A 25719-nucleotide genomic window follows, 5' to 3' on the forward strand; every position below is an offset into this window, starting at 1 on the left:
CACACTGAACACACACTGGACACTGCTCTCTCTCTCACACAACGCCTCCGCTGCCATCAGACCCACAAACCGAACCCGACCTGATCTGAACCCGGCCAGGTTCTGTTGGGCCTCAGATGTTCTGGACACCAAGGACCAGAAACCTGGCACAGATTAGTGGCCCAGAACCTCCAGGTTCTTCTGGACCAGAACCAGGGCCAAACTGGGCCTGGATTAACAGGGTGAGGCTCCAGGTTCTTCTGGACTCAGTACCGGACTCAGGTCCGGATTGATACTGATTCTAAAGGTTTGGGTCCAGATTAAAGTTTGAGTTCATATTTGGACTCTAATCTGGAGTCGGATCTGGAACTGGGTTGTAATCCGGGTCCAGTTCTGGACTACAGATTGGATTAATATCTGGATCTGGTTCTGAACTCCAGATTTAAATCTGGATCCATATTTATACAGAGACCAAACACAATCAGCTTTGGGTCGGTTCTGACTCGGTTAACGGTCTGGATTCAGTTGATGCTAAAATCCAGATTAAATGTAAACTCAGGTTTAATCTGGATTCAGTCGGACATCTGGGTCCAAACTCAGGAACCGGTTCCTGTCTTGGTCCAGGTCCTGATTAATGGCTCCTGGTTTCCTCCTCGGGACTGGATTAACATCAGAACCTCAATCTAAACCCGACTCCAGATTAAATCACAATAAGATAAGATTTATTTGTCATTGTCATCAACAGATTACGAGATTGAGATTCCTGATTAACATCAGAATCCAGATTAAAGCAGACAGATTGGGTTTCAATCCAGATCCAGAGATTAGTTTTAGCTCGATGTGAACATCTGGTTCTGGATTGGTTCTGGTCTAGAATCATCCCTGAGGTCAGATCTAGATTGGTTCTGGACTTTAATCTGGATTAAAACCAGGATTCAGATCTGAACTCATGTTGGGCTCAGAATTGGGTCAGGTTCTGGATTTTGATCTAAACTGAATATTTTAATCTGAATTCAGATAAAAACTGGTTTCGGAACCAGAACTTGGAATCTAGGGTCCAGATTAAGGTTGGAAATGTGGCTAATCTGTTTTTGCTTTGTTCTGGACCAGCAGAACCAACAGAACCAGTAAAACCAGTCTGAATTTAAACTGGGATGTTCAGAACCGCAGATCTTTGCTCTGCTCTGGCGTTGCGTCTTGGCAGAGACTGACGAAACGATTCACTCGCCAGAACTGATAAAGGTTCTGGTTCTGGGTCGGTCTGGTTCCTCAGCCTGTCCCAGTCAGACCCAGTTGACCTAGAGACCCACTAACCAGTGATGGAGGGTGGACCTCTGATGTTCTGAAGGTTTGGTCTGGGTTGGTGTGAACCAGAACCAGAACCAGAACCAGCAGCTCCAGAGGAGCAGAGGTCGGCCTTCATCAGCAGACTGGAACAGATTACATAACGGACCTCGGTCCCAGCAGGCTTGGACCCGGCAGAACCAACAGAACCATCGTTGATTGGACCCAGCAGAACCAACAGAACCATCGTTGTTTGGACCCGGCAGAACCAGAACATTCTGCTGCTTTACAGACATGACGTCTGTTGAGGCGTATCTCAATGCTCCACTGCTGATCGTCGCCCCCTGCTGGCCGACAGCTGCAGGTCCAGATGGGTCAACTAAAGGTCAGATTTAAACCGGACTGCTGGGGTCAGGAGGTCATGATGGTTAATGATGGCAGCATGGAGGTCAGAGGTCAGAGTTTATGGTTTATTTCTCCAAAACAAAAAGAAAATCATGAGATTTTACAGGAAAACCATTTTCTGCAGTATTGTGTGAAACGGCGTCTCTGATTGGTCAGATCACAGATCACCTGACCTCTGGAGCTCCAGGGATCATTTTCAGTTTGATACGCAAAAAAAGTTACAAAGTTTACAGGAAATAAAGAAAAGAAGAAGAAACATCAGCTGGAGGACCAGCGTCTGATCTGGAGGATTCATTTAAACCAACGAGGAAGAAAACATGAACCGTTCCCGTTTGGCTTCTCGGTCAGAGAGGTGACCTTTGACCCCTCAGGCCAGGCTCAGCAGGTAGTAGGCAGCGGCAGACAGCAGAGCGCCCCCCAGTGGCAGCAGGAGGAAGGTGGTGCACCTCCTCCTCCACCTCCTGGCCCTCTCCTGCTCCTCGTCCACCTCCTCCCTCCGGCCGCGCCGCTTCGACCTCCGACCTCCTCGCTGCTGCCGCTTCTCAAAGGCCTCCAGCTCCTCCTGGTGGAGCAGAGGGAGAATGTCAGGATGAAACCTCTGGGCCAGAACCGGGTTAATGGACCAGAACCGGGTTAATGGACCAGAGGTCGGATCAGCAGAACCAAACCTCCCTCTAAGAACCTGGCCGTCCTCCAGACTCACCTGAAGCTTCTTCTGCTCCTCCTCCAGGGCGGCTTGTTGCTCCGCCTCCTTCACCTGGAGAACAAACAGTCAGACAGTGACCAGGTGTGTGTGTGTCTCCAGGTGTGTGTGTGTCTCCAGGAGTGTGTGTGTACCTGGCTGGCCTTCCTCTCCTGGTCTTTGCAGACGAGGTCACACTGAAGTTCACTCTGAGCCGCCAGAGAACACGTCACTTCCTGAAAGGACAGCTGGAGGTCACATGACGCTCTCAGCCAATCAGGAGGCTGGTTTATGACTTCAACGCTTTGATTTCCCGCCTTTTTAATTTCACATAAGTTGGATATTTTCACATAACAACCATAAAGTTAATTGTAAATAGTTACGCTAAAGCACTAAACCAACATGGTATCTAGCATTAGCTAATGCTAAAGCGCTGTAACAACATGGTATTTAGAGTTAGCTGAAGCTAGGCCTGTCGCGATAAACGATAAATCGATTAATCGTACAATAAATTAAAGCTATCGACGTCATTTTAATTATCGGCTTTATCGTCTCTTTCGACCTTTTTCTCTTTCAGCTAATGAGACCGAATGAAAAAAGGCTCAACTCCGGTGCTCTCCACTGACCTCTGACCTCATTTCCTTAGTGTAAAGCCCAGCGCAGACTACACGATCTTAGAGCTGTCGGCCGATTGTCGGCCCATTTTTAAAACCTGACAGACCCACACATTAGCCGACAGAAATCCTAGGTATAACGGTTCGATCGGGTTCGGTCCTGCCATGTGGTGTCCAACAATGGGCACAAAATAATGGCTACAAGTTCAGTGAACTAATTTTAAAACCAGGCATTAATCAATGCTTTACTACAATCTACCTGCAATGCATGTGGCTAGTGCAGGGGTGGGCAACTCCAGGCCTCGAGGGCCGGTCTCCTGCAACTTTTAGATGCATCTCTATTTCAACACACCTGAGTCAAATAATGAGGTCATTAGCAGGACTCTGGAGAACTTGACTGCACTTAGGAGGAGGTGATAGGAGGTGATTCAGCTACTGGATTCAAGTGTGTTGGAACAGGGAGACATCCAAGAGTTGCAGGACACTGGCCCTTAAGGACCAGGATTGCCCACCCCTGGGCTAGTGTCAGCGTAAAGTCCTGACTGAATGAAAATCATTAGAACCTATTTACGTTAACGAAGAACAGCTGAAAAGTTACCGGGTTTATCAACTGCGGTAGCAATTTCGCTCCAACTCCTCCTCTTGTCATTTCTATATTCTTTGCATGTTGAATAAACATTAATGTTGTTTCCACTATCATCTCCAATGTCCGCTGGACTTCGGGTTGTGCTGTGTCAGCTGTTTGGGATTCCCCTCCATAATTTACCCTCAGAAAGCAGGAGGAGAATCTGAGCTTTCTGATTGGCTGCCTGTCACATTCAACAGGCTGCGTTAAGATCCCAGTCGGGGAAAAACCCTGATTTAGATCAGAGCGGCAACGACGATCTACCGTAACACACCACACAATCTTAGAAAGATCAACGATCTAAGATTGTTGTAAGGGGAAAAATAGGAGCAAAAAATCATGTAGTGTGAACTATTGCATCAGGTAGTCGATGTGCCCATCTTCTCTATTTAAATCTAATTATTACTGAAGGGCAACATAATATACAGACTTCATAATCTGCACTCTTTTAGTTGAATGCAGTATTTATTTCCACTTTGGCTTTATGTTGTTTAGTTTTTATCAAGTACATTTTTTATTAATAGAGACTGAGAATCCATTTTATTTTTGGTTGTTTTGTTTATTTTGTTTATCAGCTCCAGTGTTAAATATTCTTTTGAAAATAAAGTGTATCTATCTTTGGCAGGAAATCACATGCATTATTACATCATTTCCATTAAATCAGTGTAAAAAGGTCTTCAAACAATATTATCATTTATCGCAATAATTTTTGAGACAATTAATCGTTGAGCAAAATTTGCTATCGTGACAGGCCTAGCTGAAGCTAAAACGCTATAAGAGCATGAATAAAACTACTTCAAGAATTAAACAGTCAACAAACCAAAACTTCAACACAGATGTGAATTAGAATTAGAGCTTTAGAATCTGGAAAAATAATTTATTTAAAGCTAAATTTACTAAATGTTACTAAAAATGAGCCATTAGCTCAGCTACAAGTGGATCAGCTGAGCTACTGGGAACCAACAGGGACTGAGAAAACACTCTGCTGGTTAAACCGCTGCTTCTTGTGTTGACCTTTGACCTGCTGGCCTCCAGCAGCGTCTCCATCCGTCAGACAGGAATCAGAACCAGGAAGTTAGAACCAGCGTTTAAATGTTGGCGACTGTTTACCTTCTTGATCCTCTTGCATGGACACCTGAGCTTCACCTTCTGCTGACACGTCTCCTCACACACACCTGGATGGCACACCTGCTTACAGCGATGGCCGCAGCTCAGCTACACCCAGAGAGAGAGAGAGAGAGAGAGAGAGAGAGTCAGCGCTCCAAACACAGCAGAGCAACAGAACCGGGTCCAGCCTGAGGGTTCTGGTCCAGTGAAGGCAGAGAAAACAAACCATGTGTCTCTAAACGCAGCTGTTAGATCAGAGACGCTCCAGAGGTCTGAGAGCAGACCCCCCCCTCTGACCACCTCCAAACATCCTGCCCTCTGATTGGCTGCAGCTCTGGACTCGCTCCAACAGGAGGAAACCTTTAAAGGGCCGGTCTCATGTTTTAGACCCATTTTACAGCACAAACCAGTAACTGTGTTACCTTCAGTTGTTAGAAAATGCTGTATATATATCAACATATGTAAAAGCTCCGCCTCCAGGAAGTAATCCCAACATGGCTCCTCTATTAACCCTTTAACAGCATTTCCACCAGCTGAGAGGGCGGGGCTAGGTCCAATCAGGCGTTTATGAAAGCTGAATGGTTGCCATGGAGACTACAGGATTTATCAAACATGAAAGAATCAAACTCCAGGTTTGTTTTTGATGAGTGAAAAACATTAAAACATGAGTTGGTTTTACGTGACACTGGCCCTTTAAGATCTCTTGGTTCCACATGTAAACAGGAAGTGGCTCCATAACGAGCCAATCAAAAGCCTCCCTGTGTGTGTGTGTGTGTGTGTGTGTGTGTGTGTGTGTGTGTGTGTGTGTGTGTGTGTGTGTGTGTGTGTGTGTGTGTGTACCTCTTTAGGACACTGGTTGCTGCAGGAGCCCAGCTGGATCCTGGTTGGCTCGTCGGCAGCCGTCAGCTTCCTGCAGACAGCTGATTGGTTCAGACCCGGCACGGCAACTGATGGACGGCGTTGCCATGGAAACCCCACTCACCTGCACTCCAGGTAAAGCGTGCTGATCCGGCAGTGGCAGCGCTGGCGGAGCATCTGGCTGCAGGGGGGGCAGTCGCCGGGGTGACAGGGGCGGGGGCAGGGGTGGGGACAGCCGGGGGGGCGGGGCTTAGCGCAGCCTTCCTCACACGCCTCGCACTGCGGGGACACCCGATTGGTTAACGGGGCCCTTCCCGCTGCGCTCTGACCAACGAGAGGCGGTCTCACCTGGTTGCCGTCGGTAACCAGGTGGCACTCCCGGCTGCAGCCGTGGTTCAAGCAGGCCAGCGGGCGCCCGCAGGCCCGACCGCAGGAGAAACGGCCCTGGCGGTGACACGGGACCGGGCTCACCTGCACACACACAGAACCAGCAGCTGGAGCAGCAGACGGGCCGGGACGCAAAGGTCACGGAAGGTCAGAGAAGGTCAGAGAAGGTCGCAGCAGATAGAGGAGCCGGGAGGACAGCGGCTGACATTTACAGCGAGGAACAGAAAACAAAGAGCCGAGATGGAGAGATAGGAGGAGGAAGATACGGACCGGAACCGAGTCGGACTCAGCAGAACTCTGCTGCAGAGTAAAAAGACAACAGGAGGAAACAGGTTCTGGTTCTGGTTCTTACCTCGTGCTCTCCGAAGCAGGACCTGAAACACAAACAGAGAAAACATCAGACAGGAAGGAACCGGTCCGGTCCGGTCCGGTCCAGCTGGGAGGAACACGGTTCTGGACCTTGGTCTGGCCTCAGAACTGTTCTGGTTCTGTTTGACCAGAACCTCTGACCCAGTTACTACTCTGCAGGCTGACCAGAACCCAGAAACCGGGCCAGAACCTAACCCAGCTCAAGTTCTGTTCTGGACCTGGATCACAGCGGTTCTGAAGGCCCGCCTCCAGCTGCTGACGCCACCGTCCCTCTGATCCGACTGGGAGGTCAAACAGAACCGGTCCAGATCCGGGCCTGGCGGGGAGTCAGAACTTTGTTCTCACAGGACAAACAACCCCAGGGTCCGACTGAGCACAGCTTCAACCAGAACCAGAACCAGGCTGTCGCAGGGCTGGGTGTCTGGACCAGAACCAGAGTGGAAGCTGCTGCTGCGGCGCCTCCAGAACCAGATGGCTGCTGTTTGGGTCGGAGGTGAACTAATGACTGCTATCAGAACCGGCAGGCGGGCTCAGCGCTAATGGGTCATGACAGAACCGGGCCCAGCAGAACCTGACTGCTGTTCATCTGGCTTCTGGCCCAGTTTGACTCTAACAGAACCAGAAGCTTCCAGCATTGGGTCGGGTTCAGTCAGAACCAGATGGTTCTGGTTAAAACATTTTATAAATAAATAAACATAGAATGAGACTGAATAGATCCGCCTGCTGGACCGACCAGGTTAGTAACGTAGATAATCAGCATAGATCAGCCCTCACAGTGTTGCTTCAGTCTGTGTGTTCTGACCCGGACCAGAACCGGGTCGGTACCTACGTGGGGATGGGGACCTGGCAGGGTGGGCAGGGCAGCGCTTTCTTCGTGAAGGTCGGTTCCGCCGGCTGCTCCCAGGGCCCGGCCAACTGGACCTGGACACACAGAGGTGGAGCGGTCGGTTCCGATCGGACCCGGTTCGGACTCGGCCACAGCGGTTTCCACGGCGACGGCATACCTGCTGGGACCGGACCAGCACCAGGTCGTGGCAGGGCCGGGGGCAGGCGTGGCGGCAGCCGGGCAGCGGCAGCAGGCAGGGCCGCGCGCAGGGCGGGCAGGGCCCCGGGTGGCAGCGGTGGGGATCCCCGTCCCGGTGGTGGCAGCTGGGGGGCAGCCTGCGGGCAGAGACAGGGCTGACGACCCGCCGGACCTCAGAACCGCCGGCCCGGTACGACGCCTACCTGCAGGGCTCCCTGCAGCGCGGCGGCTTGGTGCTGCGCTCTCGGCCGCACGGAACCACCAGAACCGACGAGCCGCAGCTGCAGCGGACCGGAACCGTCTCCGGACACGGGTAGCAGCTTCCTAGGGACGGACAGCGGGTCAAAACCGGACCGCCTTCAGAGGTCTGTACAAAACTGTCCAGGTTCTACAGACACCTGAACCAGACCAGTCGGATCAGAACCAGAATATTCTTGACTAAAACTGACTTTGGACCAGAACCCAGGATGAATTCTGGTCCAGAACCTCAACAGAACTTCATGGACCTGCAGGAGAAGGTTCTGGTCTGTGATCAGAACCGGTCTGGGCTCAGCCAGTTCTGTTTGGACCCGGTCAGAACCACTGCAGGCCTCATTAAAATGCCTCAGAGGCAGCAGCTGATTGGCCCGGCTAGCCTGCTCCAGTTAACAGATGGGTTCTGGTTCTGATCCGGCTCGCCTGCTCCAGATAACAGACGGGTTCTGGTTCTGATCCGGCTCACATCAGCACTGCAGTCTGAGAGGTCAGAGGTCACACACTGACTAACAGGACGGACCCGGCATCAGAACCAGAACCAGGCTTACACAAACATGAAGCGCCACGCGCTCAGCGCTTATCGGTCAGGCGTTGCCGCAGCAACGGAAAGGTCAAAGCAGCCAATCGGCACGCAGACGGCTGAACACTGCCGGGAACCAATCAGAGGCTGAGATGGTTTATCGGGAACAATGGAGACACACACACTGATACACACTCTCTCTCTCCTTCCTCTCAGTGAGGGTGTGTGTGTGTATCAGTGTGTGTTTATCAGTCGGGGGAAATGTCAGCTGAATGAGCTGCAGAAGGCGTCAGAGGTCAGAGTTCAGACCTGAGGCTCTGAACTCTGAACAGAAAACAGAAATTTAGTTTCTGAAAGAAATAAAAAATAATTTATTAAAGAAAACAAAGATTGGTTCTGGTCCAAATACTCCTGGTCAGAACTGATTATCAATGAAACACTGCTGGCTGCACAGAGCGCTGTGATCCAGGTATATTACTGGAAGGTTGAGTGGAAGGAAAAACTACAGCAGGAAAGTAGCAACAGTAAGTTTCCCTTCTGAATGTTCTCAGATTATTTTCTGATTCACAGATGAAGTTAAAGTAAATTTAACTGGCAGTTTTTCATCTCACTGCTGGCAGCAGAACCAGATCAATGATTACTGATCGACTGATCGGATCATTATGGACGATTATGTAACCAGGTGGTCGGTGCCGTTACCTTGGTGACAGACGGAGGGACACTTATGGTTCCGGCAGCCCAGAGTCCGACCACAGATCTGATCGCAGGGGGGGCAGTTACCAGGGCAACACTGAGACACAGAGCATCATGGGAAAGTGAGTTTAAACCGGACTGCTACCTGGTCATTAGGTAAGGAGCTAAAGACGACCTCTGACCTTCCTCCTGCACTGGTGTCTCTGGCAGTTCCTGGTCTGAGGACACTTGGCGTCACAGAGGTACTCCTTATGGCACGCCATCGGCTTCCTGTGGCGCCCGCAGCGGCACGCCTTCTCCACCTCCTGCAGGACGACAGCGGTACTGCAACAGCTGCTGCAACGAGCGTGTGTGTGTGACAGAGACGGTGTGTGTGTGTGTGACAGAGACGGTGTGTGGGTGTGTGTGTGACAGAGACGGTGTGTGGGTGTGTGTGTGTATGACAGAGACGGTGTGTGGGTGTGTGTGTGTGTGTGTGTAACAGAGACAGTGTGTGTGTGTGTGTGACCTGTCTGCAGGTCTCGCAGCTCCCTCGGTGGCATCGCATCGAACACGTGTGCTTCAGACACGACAGGCGGCGGTCACACGTGTCGCCGCAGGGCAGCACTTCCTCTGTACACGGCAGAGACGACTCTACACACACACAAACACGAGTTTAACTCCAGAACCAGAACCGAACCACAGCAGAACCCGTTGTGTGTCTCTTACTGGTCTTCCCGCAGGGACAGGACCTGCTGACGGACCGGGGACATGGAGGACACGCTCCATCGTGACACACGTCCTCACAGGTGTGATTCCCACAGGACAGCCGCGCTCCACACACCTGACACACAAACACTGGATCAGAAACCCGACCCAGGTCCAACCGAGACAGAATCGGGTCAACTGGACCCAGGAGACCTTATATATGCTGATTCTAGCCAGCAGGGGGCGTCAGAGCAGCGTTAATTAGTCAATTTGTTCCAATGAGGATGAGCCGTTAGAGCTCTGGCTCCCCCTGGTGACCGGAGCTGGTACTGCACCAATACCTGCTGGCAGGTCCAGCGGGGGCTGGCACAGGGCCTCTCTGCTGTCTGCCGCCCACACACACACCTCTGGAGGCTGACCCTGGGACAGGGGGGGCACTCTGACACACACACACACACAGAAGGTCAGTCTGAGGTCACAACAATGTTTCATAGGATACAATAATCTAACTGGGATCAGAGCCACAGAAAAATTCAACATGGCCGCCATGTTGAATTTGACAATATTTATCACATGAATACATCTGGTGTCGTATTATCCAAACTGGACCCATAAAAATCAAATTTACTAATAATTTTTGTATTTTTCAAGATGGCCACCATGGAAAACTGTTTTTGTGTGTGGTGGATATTCTAGTGGATATTTGTCAAGATGGCTGCCATGATTGTATTAGAGAATGCGTCTAAAACTTGCTGTACTTATTGCCGGCTAGCCAAAAGTTAGGTCCACTGATCACTAATTCGCTAAACAAGAATTTTAGCTACAATATCACCAAACATCAATATATTAGCAGAAGAGTTGGAAAGAACAAAAACGATGCAGAAGCAAATGCTAAAAAGCTAAACACAAAAATATTAGCAGAAGCTAAGTGTCCTTCCAGACAAGCACTTTGTGAAACTAGCTAACAAAGTGCTTGGATTCTGATTCTGCTGCATATTATTACCTTATAGTTGTATGAAATGGATGAGCAAAGTGGAAAACATCTGATGTGACACAAAGTTCATCCATGTCATGAAATGGGAAACATTTTATGACAATTATTGGTTTAAAAGACTCAAAACTGATTCCATCAAAAGAATCCTGATATTGAAGGAACTGATATGCAACCTGAGGGGTTAGCATGCTAATGCTAACATTCACACCTGAAAGATGGGTACAGGTGTGTGTTTACCTGTATGACAGGGCTGGGTACAGGTGTGCTGCTTACAGGCCAGCAGCTTCCCACACTGCTGCTGGCAGGACCAGGACTGGAGACGGAGAAAACAATGTAAAACTGAGGCAAGAACAAGATGGCCGCCTTGGCCGACAGCAGCTCCTTCATCCTGGAGCTGCAGGTAACATACTGACGGCTCATAGGAGCCTGACACGACCACCTTCGGTCAGTTACCTTGTTGCTACAGCGACGGGGGAGGGGCTTAGCTTTGCCACACAGGCAGGACACAGACACCATCTTTGGACATGGCGGACATGGACCTGGAGACACGCAGAGACGGAGCGGGTTCAGGCTGGTTGCCATGGCGCCCTCTGACTGAGGACTGGTTCTGGTCGGTAACCAGCATCAGAACCAGGTGTGTGCGGTTACCAGGGTGACAGAGCAGCAGGCAGGTGTGTCCACAGCTGGGTTTGAGCTCCTGCTGGCAGACAGAGCCGCAGGAGTGAGGAACCAGCCAGGGGTCGGCTGGAGGGTCCTGCAGCTTCCCGCAGTAGCACATGTACCTGAACGCAACACGGAGACAAGAGGGCCCAGTGGGTCAGAACCTCAGAGCCAGACTCTGGACCAGTCAAAGTAAAGGCCTACCTGTTGGGTGTGGCGCTGGGAGGATATTCGGTTCTGCACTTTGGACTGAGGAGAGAGGATGAGGAGAGCTAAAATATTCCTGCAGGCAGTGAACGCACCACAGGATGACCTGAATCAGATGACTGAAACGGTAAAACCAGCCTGAACGTAGCAGTCTGTGTTCCTCACCACGGCCAGGGATGCTGCTTCTGACCAAAGTCTTCATCTGTGGCAGAGGAGATGAGGAAGACCGAGTCTCTGGCCCACTTCTGGATGCAGGGCAGGTGGAAGAGGGAGAAGCAGCCGGAGCAGCTCCACACCTGGACAGGTGGAGTAAACCCTGAGTTCAGACTGACAGGTGGAGAAAATGCTGGGTGGTTGTGTGTGTAGGTGTGTGTGAGGGTGTGTGTCTACCGGCTGCGTCCTCTTCACCGAGGCGATGCAGATCAGGCAGGTTAGCGCTCCGGACTGAAACATGTCGCTGAGGTACTGGCCGGTTCTGGTCAGAGCCGACGCATCGCCGCCTGATCAGAGGGAGAACGGGTCAGAACCAGAACCAGACGGCGGTCCAGCTCAGCGCAGAATTGGGCTCACCTGTCTGGCTGGTGTAGGAGGTGAAGGTGGACTCCAGGATCCTTCCTCTCTGTCCGTCTCCATCATCATCATCGTCGTCGTTATCTTCGTCGGAGGAAGAGGAGCTGACCCGACTCTCCACCAGGCGCAGGGCTGCGGCCTGGTTGGACCTCCGGATCTCCTCGAACTTGGACTGGACCGACTCACCTGCGTAGAGAGGGGGACAGTTCAGGTTCTGGATCGGTTCTGACACGCAGGGCTCCCAGATCTTCATCACCTTTGGCAGGTCCAGGGTTCGTCTTTGCCCCCCGTCCTGCTGGGACCCCCGGCCTGTCCTTCTGCAGGGGGCGGGGCCTCTCACCTTGACCCTCCTGACCCCGGCCCCGCCCCCTGCCCTGCTGTCTCCAGGCCGGCTCCATGGCAACGCCACCAGGCTCTGACTGTAAAGGCAGAAAAAACCTGGAGTTACAGCTAACTGGACCAGTGCGCATGCGCCAGGTGTGTGGAGCCGAAACTGGGCTCGGTTCTGCTCCACATGGACCCCACCACCAGCCTGGGTTCTACCTCTGTCCCGGACCGGGCCGTTTCTTCTCGGAACCGGCTTAAACCAGCTGGGTCATATTACCTGCCAGCCAGGCTAACAGAGGCAAGCTAACAGGAGCTGAGGTTCGGATGAAAGCCGTCGGAACCAGCCGAACCCCGGCGGTAACCGCCTCACAAACACACACAGAGCAGTTAGCTGAAGCAGCGGCAGCAGCAGCTTCAGCCTCGGAGCTCAGAAACAAACAGAAGAGCCGCAGAAAGAAGGAAAACTCACCTCAGCAGAGCGGAGAGGAGCCGCTGGACGCCGCTCACCGCTGCGCATGCGCACTGACCGGCAGGGGCATGCTGGGCCTTGTAGTTCTTAAAGGGCGGTGCCTCATAGATCAATGGTTAGACTAAAACTACATTTCCTATAACTCCACCAAACTCGCGCGTGAAGACACAAACTGTGACGTGTCCTTCGGTATCTGCGCATGCGTGTTTCTCTGCTGGGTAAATAAATCTGAATAAATCTGTTTCCCTTCAGTAAAACCAACTTCAACTGGCAAAGTAAGTGCACCCTGGTTCTCCGTCAGGTGGAAGTTAGTGAAGCAGATTTGTGTTTTTCAAATCGGGGCCGCCAGAGGGCGCTAGAGAGGACACAGAAACCTGGGGATGACAATGTTATCAGACATATTAAATAATATTTTTACAATAAAATCTTATCGGGTTTTCAGTCATTATTACAAAACATAAGCTAAAATAATTTATTTAAATGTTGTTTCCTTGCTCATGCTTGTAGTTTTTCTATCTATAATATTTAACAGGATATGAAATGAAAAGAAGTGGGTGTTAACTTTCTTATAAAATATATTTATTTCAGCACAGTTTCTCCATCACATGTTGCATCATTAAAAGCATCAGGTAAAGCCCAGAAGACCTGGTTCTGAATCCGCCTGGGTCAGGAGGAACATGCCGGTCTCTGGTTCTGCAGCCGATAAATGGGAAACTAAATCATACCTGGAAAAAATGGACTTTGGTTGAATTCATGTCATGAAATCTAGAGGGTTTGGTAGAACTCAGGCAGTTCTGGATGGACCTCAGACCGACTGGCATTCGGGTCTCAGGTGAAGATTCTCCGCTACAAGCTAGCAGCCTGTCTGAACGTAGACAACTTACGTTCAGACAGTAAGTTATTGTTTCACATTTGTTACATAATAATTACAACAGTTTATGTTGTAATTATTCTCAGACATGAGAAAGAAAGTCTACATGCAGGTGAAACCTTCTACTCTGAACTGCTGCGTCCTTCAGGATCCGCTGAGTCTCCTTTCCAACAGGATGTGTTCCCAGTGTTCCCAGTGTCCCCAGCACCAGGTCATTAATACTGTACAGTCATTAACTCAGAGGACTTTAAATCTAAGGATCCATAATTACATATTTATTGACTTTAATTTGAATCTCGTTAGTTTATGGATTTATCTAATTTCTCGTCTCCTTCAAGTCCTTCTATCCTCAAACTAAAACTCAAATTCTTCTGTCCTCCACCATCTTCTTATTTCTTCTCTTCTTCTTTGGTGGTCTCAGGTGTGGGAGGGGGCGGAGCATCACCAGGTGCATCCTCCCGTGGCGGCGCCAGCTTCTTCTCCAGTCGGGTGACTCGGTGTTTGAGTTTGCTGTGAGTCGCATCGTGTTCTGCCAGCAGCCGGGCGTACTGGGTCTGCAGCGTGTCCAGGTTGCTCGTCATCCTGTCCACCTTCTCCTCCATCTCTTTGGGGTCTGGGCCCTGGGCTGCCACCTAGTGGACAAATAGAGAACATTTTACTTTCAGGAACACTTTAGTAGCTTCCTGTCCTAAGCCACATCCTGTGGCCATACCTCCAGATCCAGCAGGCCATCCTTCATCAGAATCTGCCGTCCCTTCTCCTCCAGCAGAGCTTTAGCATCAGGATACTCTGTCAGCGCCTCCATCAGGTCGTCTTTGGAAAGACAGAAGAGGTCGGAGTACCCGATGCTCCTGATGTTAGCTGTCCTCCTGTTTCCTGCCTTACTACCTGTTTGACATCAAGAAGAAGTGTTTCTAATGGTTCTGTAGAAGAGACCTCCAGTCCATCGTGACCTCTCACCTTTGATAGCCAGGATACTGATCTCCCCAAAGTAACTTCCTTCACTTAGAACAACAAACTGCGTGATGCCATCATCAGCAACCACAGCCAGTTTCCCTTCCTTGATGATGTACATCTCCCTGCCGATGTCGCCCTTCTTGCAGATGTAATCTCCTGGACTGAAGACCTGCGGCTGCAGCTTCAGCACCAGCTCCACCAACAGACCAGCCTCGCAGTCCGCAAAGATCCGGACCTGCAGAAGCAATCAGAGGAATATTTACCAAAGGTTTGTATCCGTCCGTCTGCAGAGGAGGAACTTGAAGCAAGAACAGACCTTCTTCAGGGTGTCCAGATGTACGTTGATGGCGATCTCAGCCCTTAGCTTGTCAGGAAGGTACTTCAGAACCTCTCTCTCATCCACAGCCTTCTTATTGGTCCACAGGAAGTCAAACCACTTAATCACTCGCTTTTCCAGGTCTTTAGTTACCTACAGAGGAACAAGAAAATGTTTTAGAATAAGTCCATTACCTTGACATGAGGAAATGCAGTTATGGTTCACAGGTATAGATGTTGTTTGCTGATTAACTTTACAAATGTTGGAACATTTCCCAAACCAGTTGCTTCAAGTTCCTCTAGTGACTTTGCAGACAATAACTTTGAATAGGTTTACAGAATGGGAAGCCCATGAAGAGGGAACTCCACCTTCCGGAAACTCATGTACTGCTTGATGGCGTCGATCCGGGCCTGGAAGTCGGCTCTGGCAGCATTCATGTTAGTGATCATCGAGCCAACGTTACCAACAATGGTGGCAAAAATCAGCACACCCACCTGGAGGACAGAAACAAGTCATGTTTGTAATTCCTGACAGGTAGATCTTCAGACTTTGCTTTGAAAAGAGTTCAGGATTTCTGACGAATCCGGAACCACAAGCTTCAACAAAGCTTCATCATGCTTTTATCAGGGAAGGTGCGTTTTCACATCCATCATGTTTGTTCTTTATGAAGTAAGACACGGTCACTCAGCATGACACATTGCAATTCTTTTCCAAGTTGTAAATATTACAGAACTAAGAATAAAGGCAACTAGAATCTATGGTTCTGTAAGGAATAACCCACCAGGAAGTCCGTCACAACGAAGAAGTACTCCGAGTTCTCCACAGGGGGCGGCGTTTCTCCAATGGTGGTGAGCGTTAGCGTGGACCAGTACATACTGTAGGCGTACTTCCTCACCAGACGGCCAAACTCAGGATCTGTTGGGTCGGGATACACGAACCTGTCAGAACCAAAACCTGGAGGGAAAAATTGGTAAGTAGAGTTAGAATAAATTACAAAGAAATTTCAGAGGAACCAACATGTGCAACATGACCTACCGATGGCTTTGGAGAAGGAATAGTAGAGGCAGGCATTCCAGTGGATGATGATGAGAATGTACATGACAAGGTTGGAGATACGTAGAGCATTGGGGTAATTGGTTCTGGTCTCAGTGCGCTGGAAGAACTCCATCATCCTGAAATGGAGGCATAGGAAGTGTAACCAGTTCAGAGAGCCAGGAGTTAGAAGCTCCTGCTGCAGTAAAACAGGGCTGACAAAATTATGGACTCAACTCAACCCTACAGCACACTGTGGTCCCAACTTTGGAACTGAAGGTGTATGGATAAAAATTTTTTCAGCAATGTTATCACAAAAATGTAGCTAAAACGATCTTGAGACTGAATAATGGGAAATCCTTGAAAACGTGGGTTCAATGGACCCAACTGAAGCTTGAACTTTCTTAGATAATAAATCTGACCCCCAGTGTTAAGACTGTTTCCATGTGTATGGTGGTCAGCATTTTGTCTGCTTGGATTCATTTCCCACAACTTGTGACTAGAAACTCGAGTGTTGATGAACCAGTAAGAGAGTCTCAGTTACCTGTTGAATCTTAGAAGCTTGTTGAGGCGGATCTCAGGGTAGGTGGTACCAAGAATCAGGTACAGGATGTCAGTGGGAATCATGGAGACCAAATCCAGTTTAAACTGGAAAGTTTTCATGTAACGTTCACGTAGTTTCTGCTCGTCTTTCACCAGTAAACCCTGCTCCAGGTAACCTACGGTCACATGTATGCTTCGTTAGTACACAGGTGTGAAAACAATTACTTGATTATGAGTCAGTGTTCGTTCAGACCTGTCCTGGTTCTGAAAACCATGTCCATGATATAAATGACGTCACAGATAAAGTCCACGATGAACCACATGATCAGGTAGTCAGTCTGAAGCTCCTCAAAACAAGCCCTGAAAACAGACACAGTATACGACTTCTTCAGTATGTCAATTAGACTTGGAGACGCTCCAGCTGTGAACATCTCTTACGGAGCTGAAACTAAGAATGGCTGTGAAAAGTAGGGCTTGAATGTAGCATCCCTGTGGTAGAGAATACCTGGTGCCCACTGACTGGCCTTGACTAGGCAATCAAAGGCTTGGACTGACTTTCAAACTGCATTTATCTTCAAATTTTATTATACAAACAAGTCTGTGATCTAATCCATTGTCCCAGGTCTCAAACTGACAATGAGGGAACAGCTAGTCTTTCTGCAGCCCAAAAACAAGGTCAGCAGAATTATACCGGTACTTTAAGGGTAACATCTGCTGTCCTTCAGGTTGATTTACCTGATAATACCTGGAGACTGACGGACCCCAGCTCGGTCTTCAAACCTGCTAGTATCCATTCAGATCGTGGGAAATGAAGGAACTTGACATGAGACATGTGGGCAATCTCTATGCTCGACTATGAAATCTCAACCATCCGTTGGACAGAGTCTCTTGGACCACACACCTGAGTATGGTCTAAGTCTACCCTCCCTGTTAGATTAAACTCATTTGAGCTGATGATTTCTCCATTCACTGTCTGTCAGCCAGTTCCTTGGTTTGATTCATGACCAAACCAAGGACAGAGGATGTAGATCAACTTTTGATTCATCTTCTCAAGTCATTGCCCCATGATGAAGTCGGTGCTGGTATTTCCTGTCCGCTCCACCATGGCAGACTGGTGTTGCTGGTCTCAGTTCTCAGTTTGAGCAAGAGAAATTCCTTTACTGGAGTCATTCCTGATCTGAAGGCACCACTCCACCCTCGTTTGGCTTCGGTCTCAGACTAACTGGACCAGATGGTACCTGATGTTCAGTTGGACTCTAGAGGAACCAGATGGTACCTGATGTTCAGTTGGACTCTACAGGAACCAGATGGTACCTGATGTTCAGTTGGACTCTACGGGAACCAGATGGTACCTGATGTTCAGTTGGACTCTACGGGAACCAGATGGTACCTGATGTTCAGTTGGACTCTACGGGAACCAGATGGTACCTGATGTTCAGTTGGACTCTACGGGAACCAGCTGGTACCTGATGTTCAGTTGGACTCTACGGGAACCAGATGGTATCTGATGTTCAGTTGGACTCTACAGGAACCAGATGGTACCTGATGTTCAGTTGGACTCTAGAGGAACCAGATGGTACCTGATGTTCAGTTGGACTCTACAGGAACCAGATGGTACCTGATGTTCAGTTGGACTCTACAGGAACCAGATGGTACCTGATGGTGACAGACCTTGCTGTACCTTGTTTCTCCTGGACAGGCTGCTGTGTGTCGGGTACCTGGCTATGATCAAGGTCCAGTTGTACATGACTGGGATGGTGATGATGAAGAGCCAGTTGTAGTACGTGTTCCCAGCTGGATCGATCACTGTGATCTCTTTCGCCCTACAGACAGAAACCATGACAGCATGTCAATCACGATGCATCGTTTTACCGTGACGAGTTCAGGGCTCCAGTAAACCTACGCCTCCTCTTTGGCTTTCTTCTCTTTCTCCAGCTTCTCCTTCTCTTTCTGTTTCTCCTTCTCTTTCTCTTCCTTCTCCTTCTGTTTCTGCTCCTTCCTTTCCTTTTTCTCCTGCTTTTCCTTTCTGAGGAACAGAGAAGACAGACGACTGAACTTTGATGAAATCCACAACAATCATCACCGTCCTGATGAAAAGCAGTCAGACTTACTCTCTTTTCTCCTTTTTCTCTTTCTTCTCTTTCTTTTTCCTCTTCTTCTCCTCCCTGAGAAGCAGATTAAAACATTAGTTTCAAGTGACTTGGTGTCTTCTTGATGAATTGTATCTACATGAACATTTCTCACTCCTCCTCTTCCTCGTTGTTGTTGCTGTTGTTGACGTTGAACAGAGCTCCAGCTCCGGCTCTTTGGGATCTTCTGGAAAACAAAGTTACACATCAGGGTCCAACCCTGTTACTGCCCCCTGCTGGCCTGGAGGGCCAACCAGGCCTGATGTTCCCACCTCCTGTCTGCCAGGACTCAGAGAAATGAGCTTCAGCAGCGACTCACCTGAGCCCCTCTGTGATGTCACCTGGCTCCGCCCCCTCCTCCAGGTCCTGCAGTACGATGCTGGGAGGGTTTAACCCAGATGAAGGGCCAGGGATTAGCGGCGCTACCTTCGCCATGGTGATACAGTTGGTCTGGTGAGAGGAAGGAACGTTGCTCTTGGTTAAAATCTACGTTAACATTCAGGTTTTGGTTCTTTTAGAGAATATGCTGGTTTTTCTGGTGAATTTGAACTGGGACCAGTTTCAGGAGCTGATCCTGATCATAACTGATCTACATGGATTATTAAAATTCAAATTAAAATCAATCATCCCTGAGCATGACTCCTCTAATGCAACCTCACTGATCACAACAGGAGCAAAGACTGAAGGTTTCTAATGGTTCATCATTTCTGATTCCCAGCGGATGAAGCAGGATTCCTCCAGTCTGCTGTCCTGCAGCGTTAAACGTCTCTGCTTCACCTGAATCCATTACTGGCTCTTTATCAGAGCTGGACTGCAGCTGGTGAGGCAGTTGGACATTTAACTCAAGTGTGTCTGGCCCTCGAGGAATGAAGTTTATCGGATTAAAACAGGAAGATTTGATAAACTGACAGACCAGAAACCTGCTGACTGTCTTTATCTCTGAAGAACCCTGAGGGGTCAGAGGTGAAACGTCAGGACTCCAGTCTCCTGTAGATGACTGAGGACTGTCTGGTTCTGGTCTCCTGGGAATCAAGGCCTCAGTCCAGATGCAGCTGGTTCTGGTTTCAGAGGTTCTCCAGAGAACATCCAGCTTCATGAAGGAACCTAGCAGAGGTTCTGGTTCTGCTTAACGCCAGGTTTGGTTCTATAGCATCCAGGCTTTGACCATCAGAACTCTGATCGATGATCATCTGGACACAGAGAACCTGGACGCCCATCAGACACATGATGGGTCGAGAGGTTCTGTTCACCAGAACCCACCCTGGAGACGAAGCGAACCTGGAGAAAACTGGAGCCAAACACTGCCAGAGCTTTTTCTGGTTCTAACAAACCACCAGCACAGTGAGGCCTGGCGGTGGCAGCATCATGCTGCGGGGATAAAGAAACTGATCAGAGTTGATGGGAGATCAAGATGGAGATGAATCAGGACAATCCTGGAGGAAAACCTGCAGGACAGGTGAGACTGGACCGCAGGTTCAGCTTCCAGCAGGACAGCAGCCTGAAATATTATGGGATGTTTCAGACCAGAGCAGACTCAGCAACGGCCTAGTCTAAGGTGGGCACACTCTGCTGATCTGATAATGCGCTAGCAGCAGAGCTGATTTTAAATTTAGAGCTTTAGCTGTTTAGCTAACTTTGAAAACTTTAACTTCCCCTAAATTAGTTTTCCTGGATAAGATGTGAAACACAGATTCAGTTTTGAAAGGGCTAACCGTAGCCCTCAATGCTATGGTGGGATAGCACTTTAGCATTAGCCTCTGCTAATTACCATGTACCGCTGTAGCGTTAGCTTCTGTCTAATACTACAGTGGTATGGCTCCTTAGCATTAGCTTCTGCTAAATGCTATGCTGGCATAGCACTTTAATGTTAGCTAATGTTTATGATTATTGCTTTATGTTTATAGTTATTGAATACAGAGACTGACTGTGTGGAGGAGCATGATGGGAAACGGGTTGGTTGATGGTTTGAGTCTCTCCTGGTGGAAACATCTGAACATCTGGAGCTAAATGAAGGAGCTAAATGAAGGAGCTAAATGAAGGAGCTAAACGAAGGAGCTAAATGAAGGAGCTAAACGAAGGAGTTAAACGAAGGAGTTAAACGAAGGAGCTAAATGAAGGAGCTAAATGAAGGAGTTAAATGAAGGAGCTAAACGAAGGAGTTAAACGAAGGAGTTAAACGAAGGAGCTAAATGAAGGAGCTAAATGAAGGAGTTAAATGAAGGAGCTAAATGAAGGAGTTAAATGAAGGAGCTAAATGAAGGAGCTAAATGAAGGAGTTAAACGAAGGAGCTAAATGAAGGAGCTAAATGAAGGAGCTAAATGAAGGAGCTAAACGAAGGAGTTAAATGAAGGAGCTAAATGAAGGAGCTAAATGAAGGAGCTAAATGAAGGAGCTAAATGAAGGAGCTAAACGAAGGAGTTAAATGAAGGAGCTAAATGAAGGAGCTAAATGAAGGAGCTAAATGAAGGAGTTAAACGAAGGAGTTAAATGAAGGAGTTAAATGAAGGAGCTAAATGAAGGAGTTAAATGAAGGAGCTAAATGAAGGAGTTAAAGAAGGAGCTAAATGAAGGAGTTAATGTTGAACCCAGCAGGTTGGTGGAGATATCTGGAAGCTGGAATACGTTTAAAATCAGATTTAAAAGATGGTTTCCTTCATGGTAGAGATGAAAACTGGATGTTATTTATTGATCCATCTGGACTCTGGTTCCTCTGAGGTTAAACTGATGATTCATCTCTGCTGTCCTCAGAGTCCAAGTTTCAGTTAAAACACAGATTATATGTCAGATTTATGAATAAATCTGAATATTTTAGACGTCTTTAAATCAGATTATTTCCACAGGAAGTTCTGATGGAGTTTGACCGTCATTTTCTCCTGCAGTCGAGTCTGTCGGACTCAAACCTGCTGAAGTTTCACTAACCGGACCGGTTCTGTTCAGGTCAGACTAACCGGACCGGTTCCCTTCAGGTCAGACTAACCGGACCGGTTCCGTTCAGGTCAGACTAACCGGACTGGTTCCCTTCAGGTCAGACTAACCGGACTGGTTCCTCTAAGGTCAGACTAACCGGACCGGTTCCGTTCAGGTCAGACTAACTGGACCGGTTCTGTTCAGGTCAGACTAACCGGACTGGTTCCTCTAAGGTCAGACTAACCGGACCGGTTCTGTTCAGGTCAGACTAACCGGACCGGTTCCCTTCAGGTCAGACTAACCGGACCAGTTCCGTTCAGGTCAGACTAACCAGCAGCACGATGAATAAACTTGGTTCTGTCCGTATCGTTTCTCCCTCTGCCTTTTATCTCCTTACCTGTCAGCTGATAATCCCGGGTTCTGCGGCCTAGATCCCCTCCAAACACATCACCATGGAAACAGCGGGGCGACCCCCCGACCAGAACCTCATAAACACTTGGAGGAACCCAGAGAGGAAAGACCAGGAGAAAATGGGAGAAACCCGAGAGGAGGAAGGAGAGGAGGAGCCGATCCTGCAGGGAGTCTCTGTCACCCTGACAGGGATAAACGGATTATAGCAGGGATGATACGTCTGAGACCGGACCGGACCGGGACTGGACCTGGAATGGACCTGGACTGGACCGGGACTGGACCGGGCCTGGACCTGGACTTGACCGGGACTTGACCGGGACGGACTGGACCTGGACACTGGGCAGGTTAAACAGGATCCAGGTTCTGGTCGGCAGCTGCAGCTCTGGGTCAGAACCTTCCTGTGTGTTTAAATTAGCTGAATGTTATCAGACGTTCAGCAGGTGGAGGAGTGAGATGATGATGATGATGATGATGATGATGGAGTTAAAATGACCCAGAAGAAGAGAGAATCTCAGAAAGCGAGAGAGAGAAGGAGAGAAGGAGAGGAGAGAAGGAGAGAAGGTGAGGAGGTGTAAAAAGTGAGGATGGTTGGATTAGAGAAATCCTGCTGAGTCAGCGCTGGACTCTAATAACACACACACACACACACACGGTGGGGGGCAGCTTTGATTGGCTTACTGGGAATTATCTGAGTGTAACGAGGCTGATGAAGTTAAAGGAAGCAGAAGCAGTGTCGACCAATCAGAGTCCGTCGTTCAGCCTGAGACTCCAGCAACGTTTCCTCATTTCTGGTTTTAAAATAATATTCATATTCTGACTTCCTGTCAGCCGCTGCCTCAGCCGCGCCCTCTAGTGGTAAACTAGGCAAATAACACACACACACACACATACACACACTGGCTGCTAACACCTACAGTTAGTTTTACCAATGTTTCTTTAATTAGTTTCTAAATTCCTGATAAATTGTGATTTTTAGGAACAAAGAAAATGAAACATTGTTTTAGTTTTTAGGTTTTTATTAAATGATTTCTATGAATCAGACATTAATAATCGCACCACGAACAGTTTCAGCCTCAAACCAGAAACTTTTTCCCTGCAACCCAAATATTAATAAACTAAATGATTTAAACCCATAAATGATCAGAACCTGAACCCAAAGCCTCGACCCGCCGGGCCTCGACCCGCCGGGCCTCCCTTCACCGCATTCCTAAAGAAAACCACCTGACCCAAACCGCTGCAACACACCCAGACTGGATCAGAACCAGAACCATGGTCCCATCAGAACCATGGTCCAATCAGAACCCTGGTCCCATCAGAACCATGGTCCAATCAGAACCCTGGTCCAATCAGAACCTTCGACCCATCAGAACCATGGTCCCATCAGAACCATGGTCCAATCAGAACCCTGGTCCCATCAGAACCATGGTCCCATCAGAACCATGGTCCGATCAGAACCATGGTCCGATCAGAACCCTGGTCCCACCTCGTTGGTCCAAACCATGCTTATGTGAGCCGTGGTTCCGGATCTGGACCTGGTGGATCTGCGTCTCCTAGATCTGTTATATTTCTGGAGAATCAGGACAGAAGGAGACAAAAAGCAGAAAGTTACAGAGCAAAAGGAACATTTCTGGGTTCAAAGGTCAGAGTCCAGAACCTCAGAGACCAAACAAACCCAAAGCTTAAATCATCTTGATATTCATCAGATGCTAGCAGAGGTTCTGGCGGTTCTGGAGGGTTTACCGGGATGCAGCCGTTCCCCTCCTCGATGCAGACTGCAGCTTACAGTGCATGAAGACGTTCCCGGACCGCCCAGAGAACTGGAACATGTTGAAGGAGAAGAGGGTGGAGGTTCCCTCGCCGTTCCCTTCCACCGTCACAGTCGGGTCGGCAGGGTTGGCACAGCTGGTCCAAAACAAGAAGACGTCAAGAATCTTTAAGAATCCAGAATCTGGTCAACTTCCTGAAATCACCAGAAAGTCGACAGCAGCTCCTGGATGCTGCTCAGTGTACCAGGTTCCCTAACTCATACTAACCCCACCCTGTTCACCCCCACAGGGTGGGGTTGGGTCTGCCAATGGAGATGGACCCAACCCCTCTAGAACCAAACCAAATATTAACCAACCAGAGCAACACAAGACGTGAAGGAGCTAAAGCCGTCGGAGGGATCTGTAAGTCAGAATATAACTACGCCTCCTGGTGGCTCAGAGGGGAACCAGGTTGACTTTAACCCCCTTTCCCTTTGGTTCCTTACAGAAAACATTCAGACCCACTGATGACTTGAACTGTTCAGTGAAACCGGTTTCTGACTGCTCCTCACCCGTTCCTGATCAGGTCATATCTCAGGCTCCCGCTGTCTGACTCCTGATTGGCCGCCCAGCAGGAATCGGTCACCACGGAGATCAGCTCTTCATCCAGCCCGTCGGTCTTCAACTCCACCCAGAGCTTCTCGTCCAGCCAGACCTCGGTGTTGGACTCCCCAGGCTGGGTGTGGGTGGCGTCGGTCTAGGCCCTCATGGTCAGGGTGTAGCTCCACACACCAGAGGTGCTGAGCTGCAGACCAGACAGAGACATGAATCAGCATCTCTGAGGGATCATAGATGAGCATCTGCACCTCACACACCTGCCATCATCACCGGTCTCACAAGCCGTCACACACCTGCTTGTGATCTTAAAAGCCTCGATGGCATCCTGAACGTAGACGCAGGAAAGGTCGATGAAGACCTGGTCTCTGCGTGTGATGAGGTTGGAGGAGCCGTTGTAGTTTAGTTGCTGATGGTGTTCTGGTAGATTATCTGGTTGTTGTTGCTCTGCAGGATGAAACATTGGGACCCATCAGGACCAAGCCCAACTTTAAAGAACGATCTCAAACTAGAGACTGAACCCACCATGACCTCTGTCCCACAGCGGTTGGTGTTGTTGAAGCTGAACGTCACCATGTGGGTCTCCTCGTCCATGCGCCCCCTGCAGGTCAGGTTTTTCAGGTGTAAGTTAATGTAGTCAACATGTTCGTCCTTCAGGAGACAGTTGACCAGCGTCAGGCAGGCGGAGGTCTGGTTGCAGACTGTTGGATCTCCTGAAGGACATAAAGGTCTCAGTCACCGCCAGGTCAGGTCTCCAGTAGTTCAGGCCTGTCATCGTGTTTTCTCAGACGTTGGACCCAAAGCGTTTCTTTCTCGGTTTTTGGAGGCAAAGATGGCTCGACAGAAGCAGCGAGTGTCTCTGCTGACCGTCTTCTCTCCACAGAACTCATGGTGGCTGCAGGGCCGGTCCTGGCAGAAGGCTTCAGGGTTCACTGCAGAGGAACACCAACACTGTTAGACTCATGAATGGTCTCTTTGCAAGGCGGGACGGTCGGGTGAAGCGGGTCTTACGGCACACGGCTTTGGACCTCAAGCCGACCAGCGAGACGTTACGCTTCAGCCTGCAGGTTCTGGCGTAGGCCTCAAGAAACTGGCACTTAAGGTCATCCAGGTCAGGATATCTGCAGAGTGTGTCGGTGCAGGCGGTGATGTAGGGCTCTGGGTCGAGGTCACAGGAGGAGAACGGCGCCTCCTTCAGGAGGTTACAGCTGGTGAGGAAAGACAGAAGGAGTCATGAACTCCTGAGGCAGACGGAGCACAGCCTGATGTTTGTGGTTGAGTCTGATTACTGTTCAGTCATCCTGGTGCAGTTGATCATGGAGTCGTTGGTGTCGTACTGCGTCTCACAGCTGTAGGAAGGGAAGAGATGCAGGTGGAGACGTTTGATTGGACAGAGTAGAAACCAAACCAGAACATGAAGGACTTGATGTTTCCTTCAGAGCTGGGAGTTTTCAGACGCACTTGTCCGGCGGCCAT

General features: G+C 49.3%; 2 protein-coding genes and 1 pseudogene across 3 annotated transcripts; all 3 read right to left on the reverse strand.

Annotated features, from left to right (window-relative positions):
- Positions 1-1719: 1719 nt before the first annotated feature.
- On the reverse strand, positions 1720-12806 carry nfxl1 (nuclear transcription factor, X-box binding like 1). 2 transcript variants are annotated; one of them, XM_023346064.1, is made up of 25 exons: positions 12717-12806; positions 12177-12339; positions 11921-12106; positions 11741-11850; positions 11516-11646; positions 11348-11392; positions 11132-11265; positions 10937-11022; positions 10721-10796; positions 9831-9928; positions 9511-9625; positions 9311-9435; positions 8985-9107; positions 8809-8899; positions 7538-7658; positions 7315-7471; positions 7140-7231; positions 6294-6315; positions 5903-6025; positions 5679-5833; positions 5537-5606; positions 4700-4804; positions 2506-2586; positions 2372-2425; positions 1720-2230 (listed from the first exon to the last, which is right to left on the reverse strand). In XM_023346064.1, the coding sequence occupies exons 1-25, from the start codon at positions 12762-12764 to the stop codon at positions 2036-2038; spliced, it is 2706 nt and encodes a 901-aa protein (XP_023201832.1). In that variant the 5' UTR covers positions 12765-12806; the 3' UTR covers positions 1720-2035. The 2 variants fall into 2 exon arrangements, with proteins under 2 accessions (XP_023201832.1, XP_023201831.1); XM_023346063.1 differs by having other exon boundaries at positions 5679-6025.
- Positions 12807-13312: 506 nt separating this feature from the next.
- LOC102227575 (cyclic nucleotide-gated channel rod photoreceptor subunit alpha-like) lies at positions 13313-22173 on the reverse strand. Its single transcript, XM_005815830.2, has 15 exons — positions 21870-22173; positions 18884-19014; positions 18680-18751; positions 18547-18600; positions 18339-18461; positions 18154-18258; positions 16689-16795; positions 16437-16611; positions 15896-16032; positions 15642-15814; positions 15229-15354; positions 14861-15013; positions 14548-14779; positions 14300-14475; positions 13313-14219 (listed from the first exon to the last, which is right to left on the reverse strand). The coding sequence occupies exons 2-15, from the start codon at positions 18997-18999 to the stop codon at positions 13977-13979; spliced, it is 1992 nt and encodes a 663-aa protein (XP_005815887.1). The 5' UTR covers positions 19000-19014; positions 21870-22173; the 3' UTR covers positions 13313-13976.
- Positions 22174-23529: 1356 nt separating this feature from the next.
- LOC102227313 lies at positions 23530-25719 on the reverse strand (annotated as a pseudogene).

Source organism: Xiphophorus maculatus, chromosome 14 (assembly GCF_002775205.1).
Source record: "Xiphophorus maculatus strain JP 163 A chromosome 14, X_maculatus-5.0-male, whole genome shotgun sequence".
Classification (NCBI taxonomy): domain Eukaryota; kingdom Metazoa; phylum Chordata; class Actinopteri; order Cyprinodontiformes; family Poeciliidae; genus Xiphophorus; species Xiphophorus maculatus.

What these genes read in the sequence shown, in the direction of transcription:
- nfxl1 (XM_023346063.1), bottom strand. Translation starts at nt 12,764, where the DNA reads ATGCGCAGCGGTGAGCGGCGTCCAGCGGCTCCTCTCCGCTCTGCTGAG. An exon ending in CGGTGAAGAGGACGCAGCCG is followed by an intron (nt 11,647 to 11,740) that starts GTAGACACACAC and finishes CCACCTGTCCAG; the next exon opens with GTGTGGAGCTGCTCCGGCTG. An exon ending in CCCGCTGGACCTGCCAGCAG is followed by an intron (nt 9,626 to 9,830) that starts GTATTGGTGCAG and finishes TTTGTGTGTCAG; the next exon opens with GTGTGTGGAGCGCGGCTGTC.
- LOC102227575 (XM_005815830.2), bottom strand. Translation starts at nt 18,999, where the DNA reads ATGGCGAAGGTAGCGCCGCTAATCCCTGGCCCTTCATCTGGGTTAAAC. An exon ending in AACAACGAGGAAGAGGAGGA is followed by an intron (nt 18,601 to 18,679) that starts GTGAGAAATGTT and finishes TCTGCTTCTCAG; the next exon opens with GGAGGAGAAGAAGAGGAAAA. An exon ending in AAGAAAGCCAAAGAGGAGGC is followed by an intron (nt 18,259 to 18,338) that starts GTAGGTTTACTG and finishes TTCTGTCTGTAG; the next exon opens with GGCGAAAGAGATCACAGTGA.